This window comes from Condylostylus longicornis, unplaced genomic scaffold, assembly GCF_029603195.1.
Source record: "Condylostylus longicornis isolate FDR11 unplaced genomic scaffold, ASM2960319v2 ptg000034l, whole genome shotgun sequence".
Classification (NCBI taxonomy): Eukaryota; Metazoa; Arthropoda; class Insecta; order Diptera; family Dolichopodidae; genus Condylostylus; species Condylostylus longicornis.
The window spans coordinates 2,400,951-2,414,167 of record NW_026578003.1 but is presented as its reverse complement, the minus strand read 5'-3'; the positions used below and the strand labels follow the sequence as shown (position 1 = coordinate 2,414,167).

General features: G+C 26.9%; 1 protein-coding gene across 1 annotated transcript; it reads right to left on the bottom strand.

Annotated features, from left to right (window-relative positions):
* Positions 1-5,604: 5,604 nt before the first annotated feature.
* Positions 5,605-10,688, bottom strand: LOC129608748 (uncharacterized). The gene is made up of 2 exons (XM_055520424.1): positions 10,637-10,688; positions 5,605-6,434 (listed from the first exon to the last, which is right to left on the bottom strand). Exons 1-2 carry the CDS (start codon positions 10,686-10,688, stop codon positions 5,605-5,607), a joined length of 882 nt encoding a protein of 293 aa, XP_055376399.1.
* Positions 10,689-13,217: the final 2,529 nt, after the last annotated feature.

Here is a 13,217-nt window from a genome sequence, read left to right as displayed (position 1 = left end):
AAGAAATAAGAGGGAAAAATATAAAAAGCAGAGAAAATTTCATTTTTTTTTTTTATAGAGTTTTCCCAAAAGACAGATTTTACCTTCGCATAGGCATATTCCGTATATATTAAGTACATAATATTATATACATTACTATTATACATTTTCATGAATACATAATGTTTAAATGGTTATATGCATAGCACATAATATTACAAAGGTATGCCGTGCTTACTTTATATAAACATAGGTTTATGTGTATATAAAAGTAAAATTGAATGCGCCTTCATTAACTTTGTAAAACTTGGTTTTCATTTCTGCTTTTTTTTTTCTACCCCAAATTTTAAATGTACACAAAAGTAAGTACCATAACAATACATACGTTTATTTAACATTTATATACATATTATATTGCAACTATGCATACATGTGTACATTATTTACATTTACATAAAATAATATTATAACTATAATCTACAGAAAATTTTCATATTCATATTGAAATACGAACTATAATAGAGAAACACACTTAGGAATAAAAATAAAATCTATATATAATATAATAGAGTTATATCGTATAACTATGATAGCAATATATGTACATAGTTAATCAAGTGACTGAAAAAAAAAAAATATTTCAAAGGAACGTTTTTTACTTAGAACTTAAATATCTACTATGCACTTATAAATATTTTTCCTTTTTCATTTAATCACATTATTTTACTTTTATAAATATTAATTAAAGTATTAATTTATAAGCCGTTATAACAGTAGATTCCGATAAACTCTATTAAATTAGAAGTTGAAAATTACGGTGTACGATAATGTAAATTGTTTAATATAGAAACGGATGCTTGCATAAAAATATTTCAAGTATAAGATAACAAAAATTATTTAAATAAAGAAACACAACAATATATCGTTAATGGAATCTACAGTTAGTTGTTATATTTTAGGAATATATAAAATAATTCCAGTAAGTCCTAATATTACAAAATTTTATTTTTAAAAACTGTCATCGTTATATTTTAAAGAGCTCTTCAATAAAACTCTTATATTTATTTTTATCCTCAATCACAAACTGAACTGTCACAAATTTTGAAATCATTTGCTTCAACAATATATTTGTTAAACAATTTTTATGTTCAAGAATATAAACCGAGTATTTTAATACTTTAGTGTCAAATTTTTTAAAAGTGAAGTTAACCGGAATTTACTTTGAACGATCCCTATTTTATGTATGATAATATTGTGATATATATATACGTATAATATGAACATTCTCTTGCCTTGAGTCAAACTTTTAATTTTATTTTTGTCTTTTTTTTTTTTTTTCATGTTTTAAAGAAAGGCTAAGAAATTTAATAAATTAAAATTATATTTTAATGCTTGACCATTCGAGGAGACATAATTAATAGAAATTATGTACATATATTGCTAAAAACGAAATTAATGAAAATTCTATTCCTATATACTAATTACGAAATTAACTCAGCAAATAATATACATAAAAAATATATATATATATATCTATATATATCTAGAAATAATGTCTAAGTTTTGAAATAAAAATTAATTACTTAAAGATATTATGTATAAACAGAAAGTGTGAAATTCGAATGAAATTCCCTTATATTAAAAATTATAATTTAAGAATATTCAAAATTTTGTTTCTCTTAAGGTTTGTTTATTTAAGCCAACATTTCCATACAGTATATGTATACTAGGAATTTCAATGAGCATTACAACATCTTTTCGAAATATTTTAGTATTCATTTATTTTAATATTAATTAGTAATGTTAACAAAACAAGATGAATTTTTTATATTGTTATACTGCGATTGCATTAACTATAAATTTTCGAATAAACACAAAATGGCTTAAATTAAAAAATAGTTTTTTTAAAAAAATTATGTTAAATATATTATATGTATAAATGTTAATAACACAAAAAATATCATAAAATCTACGTAGTATTCGAATTCTATTAAAAATAAAAGCTATACTTAAATCGACATAGGCAATTATTGCTCATAACAACAAAAGTAATCATGCCTGTTTTCATATATTTTTATTTTAATTAATTATTTTTGAAAATAATTTTTATGGAATTTTAAAAAATAATTATGAACAATAATTTTAAAATTTATAATACCCAATTATATTCCTTCTTAAATAATTTTTTAAGTAGATACAATTGATTCAAGGTTGCATAATATTATCATATTTTTAAGAAAAACTTTATTCTATGAAGGATATAAATTTTAGTGACTTATCAAAAAAAATAAGAAAAATGTTCATTTACGCTGCTATACACACAAGTCGTATAAATACATTTATGTTATACTAACATTAAAAGTATTATATTTTAAAAACACACAAACATTCAAATATTTAGGAAAAATGGTTCTGTTTAAAAAATAGAAGAGAAAGACAAAAAGAAAATATTTAAAAACCTTTAAAAAAAGCTTATTTTAATGATTTTCTTAAAAATTATGCAAATTTCCTTGTAAATATTTTGACTTATGCATAATTCTTAATATATTATATAGAAAAAACATTATATACTTATTTACTACAAATATGTATATACTATGGTATATAATATAACGTGTGTGTATATCGTTATTATTTAAATATTTTACAATATTTTGTTCGCTTTTCCGCTTTTGGCATGCATGCTAAAAAGTTTACTTTTCATTTAAAATAGAAGACATTATTAATTTAAAAACAATTTAACTAGTTTCCTCTTTCATTTTGTTTTATTACGTTTTTTCTCTTTAATTCTTTTAAAAAAATTTTTGTTAATTGAAAATTTATTATGACAAATTTTAAAAGTAAAAGTTTAAGTATGCAATTATAATTGCATGTGAATTTTAAAGGTATTTAAAATTGTATATGTGTATTTAGTATTTTATTGTCATAGTAATAATCCTTGACAAAAAAAAAATTTATTTAAACACAACTTTTAGTAATTATCCTTAAGCATTTAATTTACATAAAAGTAAAAAGGTACAAGAGTAGGAAAGACTCAAAAAATTACGTGCACGATATTTGAAATTCATATATTGTTTTTTTTTGTATTGGAAAGTGTATTGTCTAGTTTAGCAAAAATGTTGCACAAATGCCTTTAAAGCACTTCTTTCAAAATGTAATAAAACAAGTAAAAACGTTTCAGTCGGTATAAACCGATTGAATTATACCCTGCACCTTTCGTTATTGTGTAGCAATTACTCGAACCTGTGAAGTCATTCTATAGAAACTTCACGGATATGTCTGACTTATAATTGGACACCCGACTGCCAAGTTTCATGAATCTGACTTTATAATTTTTCCAAATATTTAAAATTAGCTTTTGGAGTTGTATGGCAAGTGCCTGAACCTGTCAAACAATTCTATCAAAACTTCACAAATATATCTGATCTATAATCGGACACACAACTTAAAATTAGCTTCTGGAGTTGTATGGCAGGTACCCGAACCTTTCAAGTAATTCCTCTAAAACTTCACAAATATATCTGGTCTATAATCGGACATCCAACTGCCAAGTTTCATGAATCTGACTTTATTATTTTTCCAAATTTTTAAAATAAGCTTTTAGACTTTAATGGGAGCTACTCGAACTTGTCAAGCAATTCCTCTAAAACTTCAGAAATATATCTGACCTATAACTCGACACAAAACTGCCAAGTTTCATGAATCTGTCTTTATTATTTTTCCAAATATTTAAAATTAGCTTTTGGAGTTGTATGGCAGGTACCCGAACCTGCCAAGCAATTCCACTAAAACTTCGCAAATATATCTGATCTATAATCGGACATCCAACTGCCAAGTTTCATGAATCTGACTTTATTATTTTCCCAAATATTTAAAATTAGGTTCTGGAGTTGTATGGCAGGTACCCGAACCTGTAAAGCAATTCCTCTAAAACTTCAGAAGTATATTTGACCTATAATTGGACACATGACTGCCAAGTTTCATGAATCTGACTTCATTATTTTGCTGAATATAAAAAATTTGCTGTTGGAGTTGTATGGCAGCCACCCGAACCGGTGCAGCTATCCCATTATAATTTCTAGAGCATGTGTAGAATATAATTGGACACATGTATACAAAATTTTATATTTATAGCTTTATTAGTTTTTGAAATATTTAAAATAAACTCTTTGAGTTGTATGGCAGCTACCCGAACCCGTTGTCCGAATTAGTCCAATAACAATAGGGCTCGTCCTTGGCACAAAAGAAAAAACTTGTGAAAGTTTTGTGTCGATTGCATTATTCGTTTTTGAGTTATCGTGCGATCGGACGGACGGACGGACGGACGGACGGACGGACGGACGGACGGACGGACGGACGGACGGACAGACGGACATGTCTAAATCGACGCAGAATTTTACGCTGAGCAAGAATATATATATATGTCCATACCGCAGATGACTCCTTCAAGTAGTTACAAACTCCATACCAAAGTTAATATACCCTTCACGAAGTGCAGGGTATAAAAATGCTAAAAAACTGTAAATATGCTTCTTAGAAAAATTCACTTTATATCATACGAATTCCCTTAGAAGTTTGCCAGTTAGTTCTGGTAGCAAAAAGAGCTCAAATATTTAATTAAAAGAGCTCCTTCAATATTACTTCCTTAAATATTATACAATATGTAAATTCGGTCCCTAGTATGGTTTCCTAAAACTGAGCGTTCCAAATAATTTACAAGCTCATTGTTTTAATACCTTACAAAAATATGCAAAAATGTAAAATCAGACTGAAAAATAATTCAGTTCTCGTCACATGCCATAAAGCAAATGTTCACCCTCAACGATACCATCAAAATAATTTCATATATAAAATTTTATCAAAATCGGTTCAGCTGAACTTGAGATACAGGCCGACTAACATACCGACATCTCTCTAAAAATAATTTATTTACGCTTTCTTAGCATTTCCACTGAAAATTCCAAATATGAAATTTGTTGATATCACTTAATCTCCCTTATTGTATGCAATGTGATCGGTAATAAGCGGTGAAAATTATTATGGTTTTGTATGGTGACACAAATTCTGCAATAATTTCAAGAAAATTTCTTTAAGGAAATCCTTAAATTCTAATTAAACTTCATGATTATAAATCGCGATATTATTTTATTTAATTACAACGAAATAGACGGTTGATAGTTTTCAGTTAAATATTAATTTCCGTTTCTTTATAGAAATTCTTATAGACTTAACTAAATTAAATCAGTAAAATCGCGTATTATGTATATTACTTTAATTTAAGTTACTACATTTAATACAAAGGAAATAATTTTACTTACACAAGTTATAATTTGCCACAAATTTAAATTGTATTGGAAGTAATGTCTTTGCAATTGAAAATGTCATTTACAAGTTAGTTGTAGTCATTTCAGTCTTCGATATTCCCATTGTAATAAAATGTATACTATATAATTAAAAATCAATTAAATAAACAATTTACATTTTTTTAATTATAATTTTAATTTCAGTCGTTTGAATAAGATTCTAAAACAAAATAACAAAACAATATTTAACAAATTTTTTATAAAATGTTTAACAACTCATCAGTTTCATCAACTAGAGCTATATAAATGATTTTAAAATACACTAATATTTGTATCTATATCTGTATCTCTTGATAGTTCTATATTGATATCCATCATCACCCAAAATATGAGCTGGTTCTGGTTCAGATTCTTCAAGAGGTGCTGAAGCTATAGCATCAGAAGAATGTGAAACTGGAGCTAAATCTTCTGGTGATGGTGGTATTGGGGCTGCTGGAAGTGGAGCTGGTGCAAGTGCTTCGGATTGACCAGCAGGTGGTAAATATGAGTTGGCAGGTGCTGCTGCAGGAGCAGCTGCTGAAGGAATTACTTCTTCATGTGAATGAATTGGAGCAGGAGCGGGAGCTGGAGCTGGGGCTGGAGCTGGTGCAGGAGCAGCTGGTGGTAAATATGAAGGAGCTGGTGCTGCTGGTGCAATTGCAGCTGGAATTACGTCTTCATGGGTATGTATTGGAGCTGGAGCTGGAGCAGGTGCAGGAGCAGCAGGTGGTAAATATGAGGGTGCTGGTGCTGCTGGTGCAACTGCAGCTGGGATTACTTCTTCGTGGGAATGTATTGGAGCAGGAGCTGGAGCTGGTGCTGGTGCTGGGGCAGGAGCTGCTGGTGGTAAATATGAAGGAGCTGGAGCTGCTGGTGCAACTGCAGCTGGAATTACATCTTCATGGGTATGTACTGGAGCTGGAGCTGGGGCTGGTGCCGGTGCGGGAGCGGGTGCAGGAGCAGCTGGTGGTAAATATGATGGTGCAGGAGCTGGAGGTGCTATAGCTTCTGGTTCTACATGATGATGTTCATGAGTAGGCTGATCATAATGATATCCTGAGCCAGTCAAATGAGAAACATCTGCATAAACTGAGCCAACAATAACTAGAGCAACTATAACGAATTTCTGAAATAAAAATTTTTCATATTTTTCTTATTAATATTTTTTTCTCCATTATTATTCAATTTAATCCTTTACAATCAAATAATAATATGTTTTACCATTTTTGTAAAAATTTTTGTTAATTTGCTTTAATTCTGATGAATTATACTGATGAATTGATACAAAACTTAGTTATACCATCGATATTTATACTGAACTAAAATATTAAAGATTTAATGCAAAGTAATGACCTCTAACTTTATTTAACTCTTTTGAATATCTAATGAAAAATTAGTTCAAAACCTAAAATTAACTCTAAAATCAAACAAAAAACTTAAATAAAAATGTTTTAATTTTTTGAAATAAAAATTAATTAATTACATATATAAATACACCAAGTGCCCTCTTTTTCAATATTGCAACTAACCATATAATCTTTGATGCTATGATACACGTTTTTTTAAAATAGTAATTAATTTAAATAAAAAAACAAAACACAACCAACCAACAAACGAGCAGCATTAAAAACTAATTTTTGAATTTTTTAAATTTAATTAAGTAATTTTTTTAAGAGAAACATAATCATACTGATTAATACAACACATTAATGAATTAATAAAACTTTAGTTTTGCGAATTGATAAATTATACCAAAAGATGGCGAATTAACAAATTGGTATTTTTGGAATTTCATATACTCGTGTATGTGTTTTGAATTATTTGTGCATAAAAAATTTGTGTTTTGTTGAATTACGAAAAAAAAAACTGTTACGAGTAAAAAATTTTTCTATATGAAATTTATTTTTGTTCATCTTGGTTTTTGTGATTTTTGAAATCTTTTCAACGGCATACCGTATAATTAAATTTGTTATTGTTATACATAGAAAAAATACCTTTCCTACGTGTTCCAGTTCTCAAATGAGCAGTTCAATGAAAGACGAATAGATAGATGGACTCAAAATCTAGCTCTGAACGAGAATACATCTGTCGTGAACACTAGAACTGAACATTAACATAGGTCTGCGCAACCCATATACCTATACAATGTTTCAAGTATTAAAACCTTCACACCCTATTTCTATCATTTCAGTTGATGGAAATAAATTGGTTCCAGTAATTTCAAAATTGGTTCCAATACGTTTTCAGGAAATTCCAGCTTAGAGTAAAGTTTGGAGCACATTATCAATTTTATTTTGTACAAATAATTTTTTTAACATAAAATTTCTAAATAATATATGAAGTCTGAAAGTCTCGAATTATTTTTTTGTAGTTTTGAATTTTTAAATTTTAATATTTTCAATATTTCTCTTATTCTCATAATCTTTATTTAAAGAGATCTTATAATGCCTACCAGCTGATTTAAAATTGAAATCAATTTGTTATTTTTGTTTCCATTTTATTTTTAATGTATGTATAATGATTTATGATTTGTGCAAAGATTACAGAGGTTGCTGCCATGCACATATTTAATAATAAATTTTATTTTTATAACTGATTAGATTATTATTAGTACAAACCCTTCGAAAAATTTAAATAATATAAAATTCGTAGGTCAACGCTAATTTTCAATTTGAATTTTAAATGATTTGTGAACGAACTTCGTTTTAATTTTTTCTTCATTCATTCATTCATTCATTGGTTCATTCATTTTATATTTTGTATATTTTACGATTAATTTACTCATACATATATATGTGTATATGTTTTTTTAATATTATGAAATAATTTTTAAATTATTAAAAAAGCAAAAAACCTACATAAATGATATGTAAAAAAAAGAAATCGAAATTTTTTTTTATTATAAAATTTTTAAGATTTGTTTTTTTTTTATTATTATCTGTTAACATATTGAAGAATTATAACTGTTTTATAATAGGCATTCTATCAATATTACAATATTACATTTGCATATACATAGGTTTTGTTTACATGTACGTGCATTCGAAGACGTTTGTCAAACTTAAAAAAAAAATCTCAGTGGGAGTAAGATCGAATGTTATATGAAATTACAAATTTTCTATTGAGAATATTAGTCAATGTCTTCTCAAGATTATAAAAAAATATGATTTTACAAATATAATAAATTATCGCTTAAAAAAACTATAATTTAAACATTATGGCTTATAGTAGACATTATACAAATTAACAAAATATATTGAAAGTGTTGACAATAAATGAAAATTTTTTTGACAATCTCATTTAAATTTTATTTATTTATAGTTTACAGTTTTTTAAATAATTATTGGTTTTAAAATTGAATACTCATCAGTAAATAAACCAGTATGCTCTGGAAAATCATCGCAAGCAGACTCAACAACGTTATTGAAATCACCATGGAAATTAGCCGTCAATTACCGAAACTTTAGAATATTCCAAGGTTCTTATGCCACAAATGATCGTATTTGATCGTGATCGTATTTATTTAAGTAAGGCATCTATAGAAATGGGGCTATCTTTCATATATTATATTCACAAAATGATGAAATAAAACTAACATATCAATGAAATGTGTATTCTGAAGAAGAAAATATGGTTGCGTTCGTTCACAGTCCGCCCGTATAACATTGAGCTTTTAACGGGAAAAAACCATTTTATCATACTTTAAAGGATTTTACCCTTATTATCAGGTATACGAGTATATTTTCCGGGTATATACAAACTTTATTACGTGCCAACATCCTATAAAATATAATGCGAGAACTCGTACTAGTATCGGTGCAAATTAATTTCCATTATGATTAGTGAATTCCTTAAAAATATGCTGACATGACATGGCATAACCGACATAACCGACATAATGAATTTATTGAAAACTAAATTTGTATCTTAATAATAGGGTAATATTATACATGACAGGCAGCTATATTTCTGTTGTTTCTGTTGTATTAGCATATTTTTATTTCAAAGTTTAATACGGGCAAAAGTTAAACTATAGTACTTATAATAAACTGTCCCGTTTTTTACAAAATAAAATATTTTTTTATCTTCATATAAATCAAATAAACACAACAAATCAATTTACAAAATTAATTTTCATAATTTTATGAATTCAAGTTGCTCGCCACAAACTCTTAAGCAATATTTAATCTATTATTGAAATTTTAATTGCAATTTAAAAAAAAAACATCATTCAAAAAATTTAATCAAAATTAAGGTTAAAAAAAAAAAAAACCGCAATATTATGAAAAGATGTAGAAAGCAAAAAACAAACATTGAAAATTTGCATTATTGAAAATTTTAAAATTTCGTTTGGCATTTAATCTATTTTGTTAATGAGGTAGCTAATGATAATGTCAAAATAATATTATTAATTAAATAAAGAAAAATTAAAGCGACATCATGGGCACGGCTTTAAAGATGTGATGAAATCAACAATTATCCAAAAAAAAAAAAAATAAATATGTCAGTATAAAAAGTTTCTGTAAAACTTATATGGAAAACGACAAATCAAGTAATAGTGCCGTAAATATATTTTTTTACATATTTTTGGAATATTTCAAAAAATACGCAAGCTTTTCTAACGCAAGCTCTCCAATGAGTGGGATTGGAGATGCAAGATTCACTTTACTTCAACTGCTAAAACCAACCAAACCTATGGGGCTCCAGTGTTACATATTTATACATTTTTGGACCCCATCGAATTGTGAGTCGATTTAGCAAGGATGTTTTCGATTCCAACAATAACGTAAAGCAAATGATTTCTTCAAATGAGTTATTATGGTAAAAGCGAGAATCCTATTTAACTTATGTGTAAGTGCTATCAGGATGATGGTTCAAGCAGCTGTTCAAATACAACTACAAAAATAAAAGTTATAAATTTTTTGGAAATAAATTTATTACTCAACAAATTTTGCCATCACTCTTAAAAACTTTAGTAGCAATTGTTTCAGCTCTTACGGTATTCATTAGTACAATTTAAAGGATCTTGTATAAAGTGTAAGCAAATTCCACTTAGAGTGGAAAACATTGATAGAAAATTCAAACAACTGAAAAAATAATTTCATTAATAAGGGTTTCTCCTTATCAAAATTTCAATTAAATCTTCAACTACAATTATTCTACTTTGTATTAGTATTACAAAAATTTCCAAAAGCAATACATACATAATTAAATAAAAAAATTTTCTTATTTTCTATTTCTTTTAATCTATGGAATGTATAATATTAAATAATCTTATCAAAATAAAACTTTTGAACAGACACTAGGGCACTCACTCAGTGAACTCGCATTAATTGGAAAAACAATTCCACCTTTTAATAGCAGCATAATTTATGTTTATTTATTCTATGAAATAATAAAAGCCAATCATTCAAAAAAGAGAAGAAAAATAAAAGCAATCAAAAATGAAAAATATTTTTCCGAAATCAATAAATTTAAACACCATGCATGTCGGCTTCTAAAGATTTAATTACCAAAAAAGGAATTGAAAATAATCTTTAAAAAAAAAAATTGTTTTGTAGTTTTATTTCTTTTTAGTTTTTTTTTTTAAGTATTTAACCATTAACAGATCGTAATACGATAGAGTCCACTTCATCTCAACCATCCCTAAATTTTAAATGTTTATATAGAAAAATTGTTTATGGATTGTTTATAATTATTATAACTGGGGTGCATTAAAAAAAATCGTAAATCTTTAATTCTTTGAAATTATCCGAATTTCAGATAAAAATTATTCATCATTGCATTTCTGATATATACGAGTATATACCAATTGTAAAATTGAAAATATTTAAAATTTTTAAAAAATTTGTCTGTCTTAATATTTTTAGTTTTAATTAGTAACATGTTCATTACAAAGAATTTTTGAATATTACTAGTTTCCTTTAATCCGGCAATAAAGTTTCCTCGTGTTTACCTTGTAGAATAGATAAATTAATGAGAGCCGTTCGGCTGCCCTGATTACGGCAGTTATTAAGCCTTATTATGAAATAACTACAACAAATTACAATTGTGCGCCACACCAATAGAGTACTCAAATCCATAGATTTAAAAAAATCTCCACCAATTGCTTTCTACTGAATGTTTCTACAAAATGTACTCCATGCAACACAAGTCACTATTTTTGTGTCACTTAGAGTTTATTACCTTTTATAAAGCGTATGCACGAAAAACACCGTCGAAATTACAGCTGACGAAAATATATCAAAGAAATACAAAACATAAGTACATCACCTTTTTGTTTGAAATGTTATATCTCCTTCACAATGATTTACAAAATACAAACATCATTTTTTAAATTTTTTATTTAAATACACGCGTTCCTTAACAATAATACAAAATCAATTGAAAAAATTATTGAAATACAAAAGCAAAAAAAAAAAGAAACAGCAATTTTTATGACTTGCGAATATTTTTATTATGGCATTCATAAACGATTTCGAATAGTTTCAAATGACCTACTAAATTCAGATTTGTATAGATACAATTTGATTGAAATCAAAATCTTCTCACTTTACACATTTTTACTTTCGCTCAAATATAAAAAATTTTTTTATTCACTGCAATACTATTCACGTTTACATATTTTTTTTTTTCGTTTTTCTATATAATTTTAATTAAGTGATGATTCAATTTCACAGCGGAATTCAATTCTAAACAATTTGAATTGTGAAAAAAAATTCTTCCCATAATGAAAAATTTTATGTATGCACGCGTTCATTTAACCTATTAGCATAAAAAATTTTAGTGTATAAATAATTTCAGTACTCGTCTATAACATAGTATAATAGAATTTAAAGAAATTTATATGATAATTAATTCATATTTGAACTACAAGCTTTAACTCTAATACAAAAGAAACGGTTAAAATATAATAACATTATTAACTGAAAAAAAAAATATTATTTATCACAATTTCTTAGAATAGAGAGAATTTTTTTTGGTCGTGCAAACAGGGCATTGCCTGAAAAAGACCAAAGAGTCGCTACGATGGATGTCTGTTGAAGATGTCAGGATATTGCAGAAATGGAGGATGTGGAACATGTTCTTTGTGCCTGTCCGTCTCTGATATGGAAATGCAAGCGTATTCTAGGGGTTTTTCTTTATGATGACTTGCAGGACCTGTCAGGGGAATCTTTGGGGTGACTTTTGAGAAGGAATTTAATTGCATCTGGTAGATGGTTTTTACCATCTGGTAAATTAGATGGTGGTGTTACCGATGGGCCTTCTTGTTGGCTTCCTTGTGAGTGCCAAGGCGGGTCTCCTTTTCTTACTACTACTACTACTACTACTACTACTACTACTACTACTATTACTACTACTACTAGAATTGAGAAAATTATACTCTCCATTTTAAAATATATTTAAAAAATAAAAAATTTTGTTTGAATTATTTCTACAATAATTAATTATATAATATTTTACATATGAATTATTATTAAGAGAACTCATAATTTATCAAAAGAATTTCAAATATAATTCCTAAACAAAAAATTTCTCATATCGTGGTACATTTACCATATAAAAGACTTGGAAGTACCAAGATTTTTTCATATGAAAGTAATAATTTTTAGCTCATTGTATTAAAAGACAAATGTGAAATTATGGATGAAATATGAAATTATAAATGAAAATTGACTGGAATTTTCAAACCAAGGTATATTTACTCAAGAAGCACAATGATAATTGTCTTGGAAAATACTTTGGTACATCATGGATTTATAGAATTATGGAATTTTTGGAGAGTTTTCAAATGGTATACGTAAAATTTTCCAAATTTTTTCAATTGGAAATTGTATAATACGCAATCAGAATTTACATTTTCTAAAATTCTGTTCATGCATTTGGTGACTGTGC

What these genes read in the sequence shown, in the direction of transcription:
- LOC129608748 (XM_055520424.1), bottom strand. Translation starts at nt 10,688, where the DNA reads ATGCTGCTATTAAAAGGTGGAATTGTTTTTCCAATTAATGCGAGTTCA. An exon ending in AATTAATGCGAGTTCACTGA is followed by an intron (nt 6,435 to 10,636) that starts GTGAGTGCCCTA and finishes AATTCGTTATAG; the next exon opens with TTGCTCTAGTTATTGTTGGC.